General features: G+C 45.3%; 1 protein-coding gene across 5 annotated transcripts in view; it reads left to right on the forward strand.

The window, feature by feature from the left end:
* Positions 1 to 10201, forward strand: part of ZNF438 (zinc finger protein 438) — a 179471-nt gene extending 169270 nt beyond the window's left edge. For all 5 annotated transcript variants that reach the window (XM_055147461.1, XM_055147465.1, XM_055147463.1 and 2 more), the window contains 2 exons: positions 1929 to 3717; positions 5472 to 10201. In XM_055147461.1, the coding sequence (XP_055003436.1) occupies positions 1929 to 3717; positions 5472 to 6090 (2408 nt within the window). In that variant the 3' untranslated portion in view covers positions 6091 to 10201. The remainder of the gene's footprint in view (positions 1 to 1928; positions 3718 to 5471) is intronic.
* The last annotated feature ends 3221 nt before the right edge of the window (positions 10202 to 13422 follow it).

Below are 13422 nucleotides of genomic sequence, written 5' to 3' on the forward strand. Positions count from 1 at the left end.
ACCTATCCATTTGCCCACGAACATCATGGTAGCAAAGCTAGAGGCAAAGAACAGATTATATCATTATTCTTATCAGATTTCTCTAGACATTAGTGTTTTTTTATAACTCTAATGCAAACTACTATGTGAATATGTTTTAACATATTTTCTGTCACCAATGATTATTTCCTAAAATAAATTGGTCAATATCCAGTTCTACCTTATTCCTACGCTCAAACTTATTTTTATTGAATGCTATTTTTGCTGAACAAATCATCTTTTTACTAAACTTGTTAGATCCCTATCTGTAGACCTATAAAATCAGAGTTGATTTTTATAGATTATAATTATTTCCCAAAGCAGAAATAGAGAAAAAATATATTCTCCTTTCTATCATTGATAATCCTGAAGTGACTTACTCTGTCACTTCTTACCCACAACTTCAAACCTGAAAAAGTTTTAAAGAAAAACTTTTATGTAAAAATGGATATCAAGATTCATTTGGAAGCAAGTGAAAGTAAAATAACTTAAAAAAAAGATCTTTGTTTACTCCTGTTGGGAAATACTCATAGATTTTGCCATACAAGCAGTCCTAAATTCCATTATGAATGCTCTACAGCCTCTTTGGTTTATTAGGTGTAGGCTTTTTTTTTTTTTTTTTGGTTTTTGGGTCACACCCGATGATGCTCAGTGGTTACTCCTGGCTCTGCACTCAAAAATTACTCCTGGCCATGCTCAGGGGACCATATGGGATGCTGGGAATTGAACCCGAGTCAGTCGTGTGCAAGGCAAATGCCCTACCCACTGTGCTATCCCTCCAGCCCCTATCTTACCACTTTTCTGAAAGTTAAAAGTGTCAATTCCAGGACACATCTGGCAGAGGCTTCAGGAGAGGAATTGCTGGTCTAGCCTTTCTGTGGGTTAAGTGAATTTTGAATAATATGAGGAACTTAAGAGAATTTTCTACCTCCAGAAATTTAGATGTTTAGGCCGCAGGGAATAAATGAGATGATCTAGTCCTCAGAAGCTGCACCCTGAATGTTCCCGTATTTCTCTTCAAGTAATAGTCATTGGTCTTGTATTAGATCCCAGAAATATGAAATATCATTCGATGAGTTAAACTTATTCCTGTTAAAGCCCTAAAAGTTGCTTTTTGGGTGTGATCTGTGGGGTTTTGTTTTGAGGGGTGTGGGAGGTGGAGATGTCTCTGTGTCTTTACTTATCACTTTGTATCTTTTTGTTTTTCTTCAACATTTTTTAAGGTGTCAAGTCAGCTCTTTTAATACTGGTGATTTAATTGCAAAAGCATGCATAAAGGGTTTGAAAGGTGTGAGAAAAAAATTCACAAGTCACATGGGGGAAATGGCAACAAAGCTAGCATTCAGTCTGGAATTCAACACTGCAAAACAAATTGCATTGCCAGTGGGTCAAATGGTGCCTCCTGAAATGGAGTGAAAAATGAGTTTGATACAAGAAACATTTGTTTCATGCTAAAGATACAGTGGGCAATATCCATATTAATTAAATAGAGGCTTTGTTCTCACAGAGCTTGAGTTTAACAGGGAAAAGAAGACATGCGTATAAAATAAACAACAAAATATGCCAGAAGAGGTTAACCCAATTAGAGATGCTACAGCTTAGGAGATCAGTATAGGAGGCCTAGGAAAAGGAATCAAGAAGTTAAATAGTGATATAAAAAAGTTAAGTTATTGTGGGAAGTTCTAATATGGACTGTGGAACTATGGAGGAGAATAATAATTAGCCCTCGGAAGAGGTGGGCAGGAGCTGACGATCAGGCTATTCTGGAAGAGTGGAGGAATTTGCCCAAATGGGGTGGGCTGGGCTCCGGAGTATGTTCCAGGTAGAGCGAGTTCCAGGTAAGATGCTTATTTGCACATTCCACAAGACAGTTAGATGATAGTCTTTCTTTTTCTGTTTTGTCATTGCAGGTGAACCAAACATCCCTTCTGGGACAATTCAGAGTGGGAAAGGTCTGCAGAATAAGAGTCAGTTTAGGAGCATTGCACCAAAAATAGTGCCCAAGGTGCTACCTCCCCGGGTGCTGCCATGCCACTCACCGTCAGTCTCCGGTCGGGGGAATCCAGGCCCCTCCGTCACCTCCAAGTCCCTGGGGATGCCTGCCCAGAATTATGCTCTGATGCAGGTGGCTGGCCACGAGGGGACCTTTTCTCTCGTCGCATTGTCCCAGGTTGCCTCGGCTCAGCCCATCCAGAAACCCAGAATGCCCCCACCCGAAAACCTCAAATTGCCGATTCCTCGGTACCAGCCCCCCAGAAATAACCGAGGCCCAAGCAAGAAGCCTGTTCTGAGCTCTTCAGAGAACAGCAAACAGCGTCCCCAAGCCCAAGCCTCCCCTTCCGCAGCTGACCACCGGGAACCCCCACACAAACCTGGTCCCACGGACCAAGGGCCAAGTGTCTTCCAAGCCCCAGTTGGCATCAGCGCCACCAGGAGAGGTGGCCCTGGAGACCCTCAATCGCCAGTGACCAGTGAGCGAGGAGCCCCAAACACTTCTGTCACTCCAGCATCATCTGTCCCCCGGGAACTCACCACCAAGCAGGGTCTCAGGAAGACTCCGAGGAAGGCAACTTCTGTGAGCAAAATGGCACCCACTAAACCTGACGCTGCAGCCAGTGAGAAGCTTAAAGGACAGATCGATCTGACGAGAGCCATGACCGTGTTGTCACCAGCCATTCTGGGTAACACTGTTCAGTTGATCCCGTCCATCCCCAAAGGAAAACTGCCCATCTTACCTTACACAAGAGTGAAGACAGCCGACGCTCACAGGAGTGACCTGGATGGCCACCGTGCAGATTTGCCTTTGGCTGGACTCGGAGCAGACTGTGGAAAGGCCTCGTCTCTCCCGGCAGCCACCAGTGCGGCGGACAGGGTAACCGGCCCTCCCGCACCCAGGCAGAATCTCTGCGGGAACGCCTTCGGCCCGGCCACCAAGCCTGATCTCCATCACAAAACCAAGCTGAACGGGGGCCCCACAAAAAGACGGGGACGAAAACGCAAGGTCCCCGAGGACATTTTGGCCTTCCAGGGCAAAAGGAGAAAATGTCTCATCAGTAAATGTCGGGAGAGTAAAGAGAAAGTGAAAAGCGGTCCCCAAGAATCCAGAGACCACAAATCCGAGGCGATGAAAAAATACCGCAGCATTATGCCCAAACCCATGCTGGTCGTGCCCGCGCTGGCCCCGCTGGCGCCGCCGGCCGCCCTGCTGCCGCCGCCCACCCCGGGCAGCCCCGGGCAGGATGCTCAGGCCAGGCACCCGCTCCCTCCTAAACACCTGCCCGGGAAGCAGGACGGCGGCCCTGCCCCCAAGCGCAGCGCCGGCTTCCGGAACGGCTTCTCCTGGCACAGGTGCCACGTATGTAACCACCACTTCCAGTTCAAGCAGCACCTCCGGGACCACATGAGCACCCACACCAACAGGCGCCTCTACCGCTGCCGCGTCTGCCTCAAGGCCTACGTCCGCTCGGGCAACCTGAGCACGCACATGAAGCTCCACCACAGCGAGAACCGCCTCAAGAAGCTGGTGTGCTGTGAGTTTTGCGCCAAGGTCTTCGGGCACGTCAGGGTCTACTTCGGCCACCTCAAAGAGGTGCATAGGGTGGTCATCAGCACAGAACCCTCCCCCTCCGAGCCGCAGCCAGGGGACCCGCCGAAGAACAGAGACGCGGCTGTGCGCTGGCCAGAGGGATCTGGGGAGAGGTGAGTGCCAAGGGGGCTGGGGTGGGAGTCCAGCTGGGGAGAAAGTCTCTTTGGATGCGTGGGGGGTGGGAGGTGGGGGAAAATGTATTTAAACATATTTAAAGGCTGAGTTCAGAAAGACATCTCATACGGTAGCTCACTCTTTTGTTGTTGTTTTGGTTTTTTTTTTTAATTAATTTATGAGTTTTTTATTAATGAACCACCGTGAGGGTACAGTTACAGATTTACATATTTTCATGCTTGTGTTTCAGTTATACAGTGCTCGAGTACCCATCCCTCCACCAGTGCCCGTTCTCCTCCACCTATGACCCCAGCATCCCTCCCATCCCCTCACCCCACCCCACCTCTGTGGCAGGGCATTCCCTTTTTCTCTCTCTCTCCTTTTGGGTGTTGTGGTTTGCAATGGAGGTATTGGGTGGCCATCGTCTTCAATCTATAGTCTACTTTCACTGTGCATCTCCTATCCCGAACAGATCCTCCAACCACACTTTAGTTGGTGTTCCCTTCTCTATCTGAGAAGGTAGCTCACTCTTCACCCCCGGTGCTGTGAAAAATGATCTCATTTCTCTTTGATTTCTGGTCAGTCACGAATCTTAGTGACAATCACCTCCATCAGCCAGGGCACCAGTGCCAGATGGGTGAGAGATGAATTCTGCTTCTGAAACGCATCATAGTAAATATTGTACCTGTTCTGGTAGTCTTTATAAGTAACGGCCCTCAAAACTATGTCCGCAGTGTTTATTTCTGAACAGTATTATTTGCCCCAGAATACACCATGTGACCTGTGGTGGGGAGGGCCGAACACAGGCCAGATCCGAAAGTGCTCCCACATTGGCTCAGTATTTCCTGTCGGGACTGATGACCTTTTCCCAGGCCGTTCCCTTGTGCTTCATAGTCACATTACAGACAAATAATGTCGAGCGCTTCCTATGTCTTCGAGATAGGATTCATCTGTATGGTTCCTGTAATACTGTAACTGCTTCAGACAAACCAGCAAAGTCGCCTGGGAGCCGGGCAGGCAGTGCTGAGGGCTGTCAAGTTATCTGGGACACACCCTCAGTTCTCCACTTCACTGACTGCCCAGAAGCTTCTTTGAAAGGAACGTTCCTCGTCTCCCCGAAGTCTAACCATTTCCCACCACTTCTCTGCTGCCTCCTTCTTGATCGTCCTCACTGCACCAGTTGCTTTCCAGTCAGTTCCGCCTTGCTCTGCCACGTTCATGGAAAACAACACGAGCCTGTCTTACTTCTCCTTGACCTTTCAGCTCTCTCCCTTTTCTCGTGGCATTTCTGTCCCCTCTCAGATGTCTGCTGCTTCTAGGAAGGTACCTGACTGTCTGCATGAAGGCACGTCCCTTCCTGCGACACATTAGTGTGGTTTGATTCTTAAGGTAATATGTCCAAAGAGCAGTCAGTCACTGCTCTGGGTCAGGGAGGGCAGCTGTGGCTGCAGTGAATGGGTGGTGACCTTCCATCACCAACGGGTGTTACTGCAGCACTTGCCCTGCTCCTGAGGCAACTGAGGAGATGCAGAGAGGGAAACAATAAACTCTTGGGCTTGATTAAGTGTCCCGCCTGAACTAGAGCAGTAGTTGGTGCTACTGTAGCCTGCAGGACAGGTCACCTGTGTCCTCCAGGGCGCTTCACTTCACTGAGTGTGTCTCAAAAGACCCCTAAAGGTAAGAGCTGCTGGGGAACAGTCCCCTTGGCATTTTATGTGTAAACTTCCATCTCTTTCCCTCACTCTCCTTTCAGGGAAAACAAGTCAAGCCTGGAAGACCTCCTCCTCAACCAGGCGGATGAAGTGAAATTACAAATCAGATGTGGCCGCTGTCAGATCACTGCCCAGTCCTTCGCCGACATCAAGTTCCACTTACTCTGCGCTCACGGAGAGGAAATCCAGGGCAGGCTGCAGGAGGCCATGTTGCCCGGAAGCCGAGGTGCTCCTGCCCCAGAGGAACTGGTCAAGCCTGAGGCCCCACACTGGAAGCATCCTGAAAGAAGAAAGCCGGGGAAGCCTGCACCCGCCGAGGAGGAACCACACACGTTTCCCAAGCTGAAAAGGCCGCCCTCCCTTCAGCCTCAAAGTGGCAGCGAGGACATGCCCAGGGAAGAGGCCAGAACCCAGTCAGGACCTAGGGAGCCCCGAGGAGACCACCAAGACCTTGACAGCCCCTGCCCCAGCCCCAGGGCCCAGGAGCCGCATTCCGGCTTTAACTGCATCCTCTGTGCACAGACTTGGGGACAAAAAGAAGAACTGCTCCTGCACTGGGAACAGCAGCACAACTGCGAGAATCCTCCCAAACTCTGGACGATTTTAGGTGCACTCTCCGCACAGGGAGTGACTGAACTTGCCAAGGAAATAAAAAAATGAAATGCTGGCCCAGGAGGCCCTTCAGAAGAGTTTGTGCTCTTCCATTGCTCTCCGGGCTCTGTGTTTTCATGGTGGTGCTTAATTTTTTTTTTAAGTCACACAGGGTAGAATCAGCATTAATAAGCAGAAGTGATTTTTTTGTACATAGTTTTATTTTCTTAGGAAATATATATATATATACACACACACATATGTCCTTGGTGCATATTTTTCTAACTTCAATGCAGTTTTTATGTTGAAATTCTGTATACTAACTTAAAGTCTTAGATGTTACCACAGAATAAATTTTAAAAGATCAAAATTTAGAGATTAAAAATGAGAGGATATAGGCCATTCTTCTAGTATAGTTTTCAGTAAAAATGTGTGTTTGAGTCCATCTGACAATATATGTGTGCATCCTTTTATTTAAAGATTTTCTGTATCCTTTTATTTAAAGATGTTCTGTATCCTTTTATTTAAAGATTTTCTGTTAGAGTAGATTGACAAATGTGATAAAAATCCAGGTGGCAAAACCATTTTAGTCTCAACCATAGGATATTGTTGATAGCAACCTGATTCTCTTTTTTCAAATATGCTATAGAATGTATATTGAAAAAGTTATCATCTACCCTAACTTAAAATCCATCTCTTAAGGGCTCATACTTTTTAAATTAGACTATATTTTCTTAACTATCTATTGTCATGAAGATTAATTAGATGCTGGGAATCTTAGACCTATATTGTTCCATATAAAAGTGAAAAAATAAAATAAAAAAAAAACACCTTTTAGTACTTCAGATAATAAAATAAAAAACAAACAAAAAAACTTCTTTTGGTAAAAACGTTATTTTCAAATAGCCTAGCAGGCCAGAAAATTTACAACCTGGAAAGTGAACCAGATAGTTTAGTCCAGATGTCTCGGTGTTGAAACTGCTTTTCTTCCCTCTCAACTTCAGAGTGTTGTCTCTAGCTGATCAATTTTCGATTCAACTGTGCCTTTCAAGCCCAGGTTCCTTTTGAAAGTCAAGAGTAAATGATTGCCTCTTAAATTCCTAGGAAATGACCTTGAATCAGAAAAGTTGCCAATTTGAAGTTCCTGATCTTCTCGGCTGCAAAATCATTTTCTTTGGGGCCATTTGAGCACTCGTTGCTACTAAGATTTCAGTCTTTGGATAAGAATACTGTGTGTGTGTGTCTCACTCTGCCTGCCCAAAGCCTGGCCCAGACATCATCAGAACATTTTTCCCCACTTAGAGCAAGTTACCTCAAGAGGGGAAGAACTAAATTCTAATAAGAGGGTCTTAAATTATCTTGTTTGAATGTCTAGTTTTCAAAGCAAATATTCATGGTCACAGTTTGACTCAAATCATACAAAAAGGGATATCTCAGTCCTTGACTTCTTTCAAATAGGTTTATAAATTTACAACTAAGAGGACAGGGATGGAACTCACTAACAGATGTCCCCATGGTTTATCCACCAATCATGACCTACCCAATATCAGAAACTTTTAGACTCCCCTATTGAATTTTTCAGAATTAGTATTGAAATTAGTAATGAAAAAGCTTACAGCACTTTGGTGTAGTACCACTTTGTTTCAGAAAGGTTATTCTTAAAGATATTAAAAAAATGAGATCCACAAAGAATATGGCTTGAAGTCATACCATGAAACTTGAAGTCAAACTGTGTAACAGTCTATAAGCTGTTTCCAGAATTACCTTTGCTAAACTTTTCCTTTTTTGCCTCCCCAGTAGGATCCCGTCTTCCCAACATTCTCAAGGACAAAGACTAACTATGAAGAAACACCCTTCATAGTAACTCTTCCATCTTACTATGAATATTTACTATGAAGGGCCAGAAAACACTAACTCATTGACTGCTCGGTCCTCAGAGGCAGAGGCGAAGCAGAATTTCTGAAATCCTAGCCAGGGGTAGAGGAGGGGGCCCAGAGTATGTAGACAGGTAAAGAGGTCGTAGCAGAAATTCCGCTTCCCTCCCTTGAGGGAAAGTCTCAACTACCCAAGGCTGTGGAGATATGTACTGTGGTCAGTGTTCAATCACTCTTAAAATCACAACAGAAAGAATTAAAGGCATAGAAAGGGGACAGAGGACAGAGGTGGAGGATCGTGATTCATTGCTCTGTCAGAATTCTTTCCCCTCAGGTCTCTAAATCTGCTGGGTGGAAGTAGGGGGAAAGGGAAGGAGGGATCAACACACCTGTAAAGGCACTTGTTAGAGTGAAGGAAGCTCTGAATGCAGTGAGGCTCGCTTGATGCCTGTGTCTGGGTTCATTCAGGAGAGAACGTATGTCACAACTCTCAGATTCTAGAAAACTGCCAGAGAGCAACCCTCTTTCACATGAGGAAAAGCGTTTTTCTGGCCCTTCATTGTAACTCTTCTTCCATGAGAGTGTTGGGAAGAAGGAATCCTAGTGGAGAGAAAAAAAGAAAAGTTTAACCAAGGTATCTCTGGAAACAGCTCAATCGAAAGGCCAGTGGGGTTCAGTGGAGGAACCTGCCTTAGGTGTAGCTCTGTCACTGTCACAGGCCCAGCCTCTAAGCCCAGAGGCAATGAGGTGGAGAAGAAGGTGCTTCCTCCCCTTGGCCTTGGCACTCATCTTTCTGGAGCTCCATCCCTCATCTGTCAAATCAGGGTGATGGTCATGCCTCATTGGCATGGTTCTAAAGACCGGAAGAGACACAAATGTTTGACATACTTGAGCCACATGATTAAGTGATGAGTGAGACTTAAGTCTTTAGCTAGACTTAGAAGAAGGCACAGAATGTTACACCATAGGAAGATTGTAACAGCTCAGCGTAGCCTCAGATCCCAGAATAGAGGGTAAAAATTACTCAAAACCATAGACATTTGTATTTTTGCATTAAAATGTATTCCTTTTAATCAGGTTGGGGTCTACCATGCATGGAGATTTGGGAAGTGTCTGTTCAGTCAATAAAGAAAACTACACTAAATTATTTTCGCTCCAGTCTTCACTTTCAGCCTCGTCTTTCTCTCTCCTTTGTCCTTCCTGGCCCAAATCTAGCTGCATCCCAGCACTCACATGTGTCCTCAGCTGGACAGTGGACTTGTCCACCTTCTTACCCTAAGTTAAGCCTTTTGAGGGTAGGGAGTGTGGCTTTGCTCATCACAGCACTTAGCAAGGAATACTGCAGACTGGAGCAATAGCACAGCGTGTAGGATGTTTGCCTTGCACGCGGCTGACCCGGGTTTGATTCCTCCGACCCTCTCAGAGAGCCTGGCAAGCTATGGAGAGTATCCCGCCTGCACGGCAGAGCCTGGCAAGCTACCTAGGGCGTATTCGATATGCCAAAAACAGTAACAAGTCTCACAATGGAGATGTTACTGGTGCCCGCTCGAGCAAATTGATGAACAACGGGACAACAGTGCTACAGTGCTACAAATCTGTTGAAACATGCAAATTGGCTTGGTCTAAACACATTGCCACTTTCCCTTCTTATGAATAAATCCAGCCTTTGAAGCAACTGGACTCCAAGCTAGGAAGGCTTCAAGGCAAGGTGGGTCTCCGGTGCAGCACTTTCATTTCACTAATGTCTCTGACTTCTTGGAAAGTTGTCTCAAAGCCAGAAAAAAAAATTAGCTTTTTTTCCCCCTTTCCTTTGGCCTTAAATTATTTTTGAAAGATACAGCGTTTTCAATTTGTATTGTTTTATTAGCTGTCATTTTTATTCATATCCCCCTTTGTTTCTCTCCCTTTCTCTGGACCTCGTCCTGGTGTAGCTTGACGGTTCCTCTGCTAAGCTGTTCCTCATATGGAAAGTTGTCTCTTCATCAGCACGCCATAAATAACCCAGTCTGGGTGCGTTCCATCGCCTTCCCGGGCTCCACACTCCCGCCTCTCAGCTGCACGGCTCTGGTTTTCTGTGGCCCCAGTGACATGGCTGTTGGCCATAAATGCTCAACTTCATTTATTTATTAGGATTCTCAGATCTGGACTAGTTTGCTCCATTCAAGCTGCTGACATGCTTTGTTAGGGCCATATTTTATAGTCTCCACTTTTCACAGAGCTCCTGAGAAAAAGTGCCCTTGGTTAGGATGAACTGGGATTTAGCAGGGGAGGTTTTTAGCTTCAACTTTATACTGACGTCCTTGATGTGAGACAGTCAACAGCTTACCTAGACTTGTAGCGCAATCATATATATATATATATATACATATATATATGTATATATATATTTAATGCATCCACCTCTTTGAGAATGTTTCTTTTATTTATTTATTTTTTCTTTTTTGGGTCACACCCAGCGATGCACAGGGGTCACTCCTGGCTCACGCACTCAGGAATTACTCCTGGCGGTGCTCGGGGGACCATATGGGATGCTGGGATTCGAACCCGGGTCAGCCGCGTGCAAGGCAAACGCCCTACCCGCTGTGCTATCACTCCAGCCCCTAGAGAATGTTTCTTTTAAAGGCAAAATGTTGATTGTGTCTCTGATTTGGAAATAAATTGTGATCATCCCCAGAATAAAACAATAGCCACAGTTTTGCATGCAGATTTTAAAGTTGGGTTTAGTGTGTGGATGTTTTCTTTGCAGTCCATCATATTTCAGTGCATTGCCTAACCCTAGGAAAAAATCACTATCTACTGCAGGAAATCAAGTGTGACCACTAAAAGAGAAATAAAGATTACGTGTGCTGATTTTGATGTGGAGCTAAACAGGTTATTTTCTTAAAATGAAATTTGTTCCCCATTATCAGTTTTTGTAAAACCCATCCATAATAACAACACTTGCCTCTTTTAGTACATTCTATACACAAAAGTGCAAGAGTGTAGCCTTATTATAGATCCTTTTGGATAGTCACTGAGTACTACTAAGAGAACAATAATAAAAGATTTTTACCTCCTGCCATTAAATATGCATTTAATCTCCACCCAGGAGTTACAGAGACTGGCCTGTACCCTATAGGCATTTACAGAAACAGTGATGGATTTGATCAGATTACTGCCTGGGTTGTAATGCAGATCTTGCTACAAAAAAATGTGGCCATGGAAGATATCCAGGTGGCTCAAACATATGAGCAGTATAACTATCCCAGAGCTCAGTTTTATCTGGAAGTAATATTTAAAAGTATGTTCTTAGGAAGCTAAGCTCTACCTTTTCCTAGTCTAATCCAAATTAAAATACAGTTCAGTTAAGATTCATTGGACCCAGCCCTTTCAACAATAGTTATTCCCAAGGAAAGTTAAGATATAGGACAAGATTAAATAGGCTTGGGAGGAGATGGGTGGAATTGGTTTTTATTTATTTGGGCCTCCCAAACAATGTTCAGATGGCCCAAGGGCCACTTCCTCTGTGTTCTCCTAACTAGGACAGGCAGTTCAAAGTCCTGGGCCTGTAATACGGTGCTTCTCAGTTAGGGGGGCCCAGGAAACTCTTGGGCGCAGCAGAGCATCCCAGTGGGGTGCTCAGGGGATGTTCAAGAGTACATCCAGCAGTGCTTGGGGCATGTGGTGCTAAGGATTGAACTTGGGGCCTCGTACATACAATGCATATCCTCTGACCAGCCTCTCCAGCCCAAGTAGTGTGTATCTTTCTCAAAGGGTGGAGTTGAAGGGAGCAGGAAGACAGGATGTGGCAGTAGGAGCTTTATGATGAGGGGCTATCGAGGCAGTGGAAGATTAGAGGGGTCTGGCTTCAGTCTCCAGACAGCAAAATTCCATTAATATTTCCAGACAGCATCAGTGGAGCAAACAGAATTTGTCTATTAAAATAGAAAATGCTCTCCCTCTTCCTCCATCTCCCACTCCATCCCTTCTTCCCTCCCTCTCCCTCCATCTCTCTCTCTCACACCTACATACACCTCTATATGTCTTTTAATAAAACTTATTTTGATCCACTAAAAAAAATCCTATCAATAAAAATTTTTATCCACTTAAAAAAAGTATAAGATGGGCACATTTTGGGACGAGTGTTGGGGGGCCACACCCAGTGGCCCTCAGCACTCTTCCTGGCCCTGCACTCAGGCATGACCCCTGGAAGTGCTCAGGAGAATGTATGTGGTGTTGGGGAACCAAGTCAACTACATGCAAGCAAAGTTCCTTAACCCCCTCTGCTATTGCCAGCCCCACAGAGAATTTTTAACCCAAGATTTGCCACTAGAAATCTGCCCTGTAGATGTTGCACATGTAAACCAAGGGGTGTGTAAGGGGTTCACTGCAGCATCAATAAGCAAATGATGAGACGTAACTTCCACGCCCAGCAGTGCTGGTGAAAGAAACAGTACACCATCTGGTCATATTCTGATGCTGCACTCTATGGGCCAGGTCTGCTCAGTGTGACGGAAGCAAGGTGCAAACAAGATATCTAGCTAGAGTGGCTCTCATTTGCCTGAGGAAAAAGGAAAGGAAAGATATATATGTGTGCTTGCAAGTGCATAGAACATTTCCAGAAAGTTTCTTCAGAAAAAGGATACTAGAGGGGCTGGAGCGATAGCACAGCGGGTAGGGCATTTGCCTTGCACGCGGCCAACCCTGGTTCGAATCCCAGCATCCCATATGGTCCCCTGAGCACCGCCAGGGGAGATTCCTGAGTGCAGAGCCAGGAGTGACCCCTGTGCATCGCCGGGTGTGACCCAAAAAGCAAAAAAAAAAAACAGAAAAAGGATACTAGAAATAAGAAGAAAGGGGCCAGAGCCATAGTATAGCGGGTAGGGCATTTGCCTTGCACACAGCCAACCAGGTTTAATCCCAAGCATCCCATATGGTCCCCCAAGCACTACTAGGAATAATTGCTTCGTTCAGAGCCAGGAGTGACCCCTGAGCATCATAGGGTGTGATACCTCCCCCATACACACACCGACCTGAAAAAAAAAGAATAAAGATACTTTTGCATTCTTGGAGTGTGTTGTTGTTGTTGTTTTTTCAGTTGAACTAATGACTATCAGATTGAACTATAGCTATGCTATGCTGTGCTGTTTCTTCACAGCATCAGTAAAACTGTTAAGGAATGAAAAAAAAAACCCCACCCCACTATATTACCCACATTCATATTTACTTGAGCTACAAATTTACTTGAGACCATATTGAGATACAAATATATAGGTATATACATATCATACGTACATGGGTCTATACCTACAATTAGGACGCACGTGTAATTTGACTCTAAAAATTATGGTGTACACAGTCACGCGTACCGCATTGGGGTTTTTAACTTGCCCTAACTCGTCCTGTCCCCTCCCTCTCAGTTGTGATGACAGAGTCACACACACATGCTTACCTGCATGCGTTCACAATTGGCGGAATGTTCCAGTGACTGTGCACTGCCATAGCACAGGGATCACAAGCAGCATCCTGCCAAGATGGCACCCGGCAC

Source organism: Sorex araneus, chromosome 9 (genome assembly GCF_027595985.1).
Source record: "Sorex araneus isolate mSorAra2 chromosome 9, mSorAra2.pri, whole genome shotgun sequence".
Lineage (NCBI taxonomy): Eukaryota > Metazoa > Chordata > Mammalia > Eulipotyphla > Soricidae > Sorex > Sorex araneus.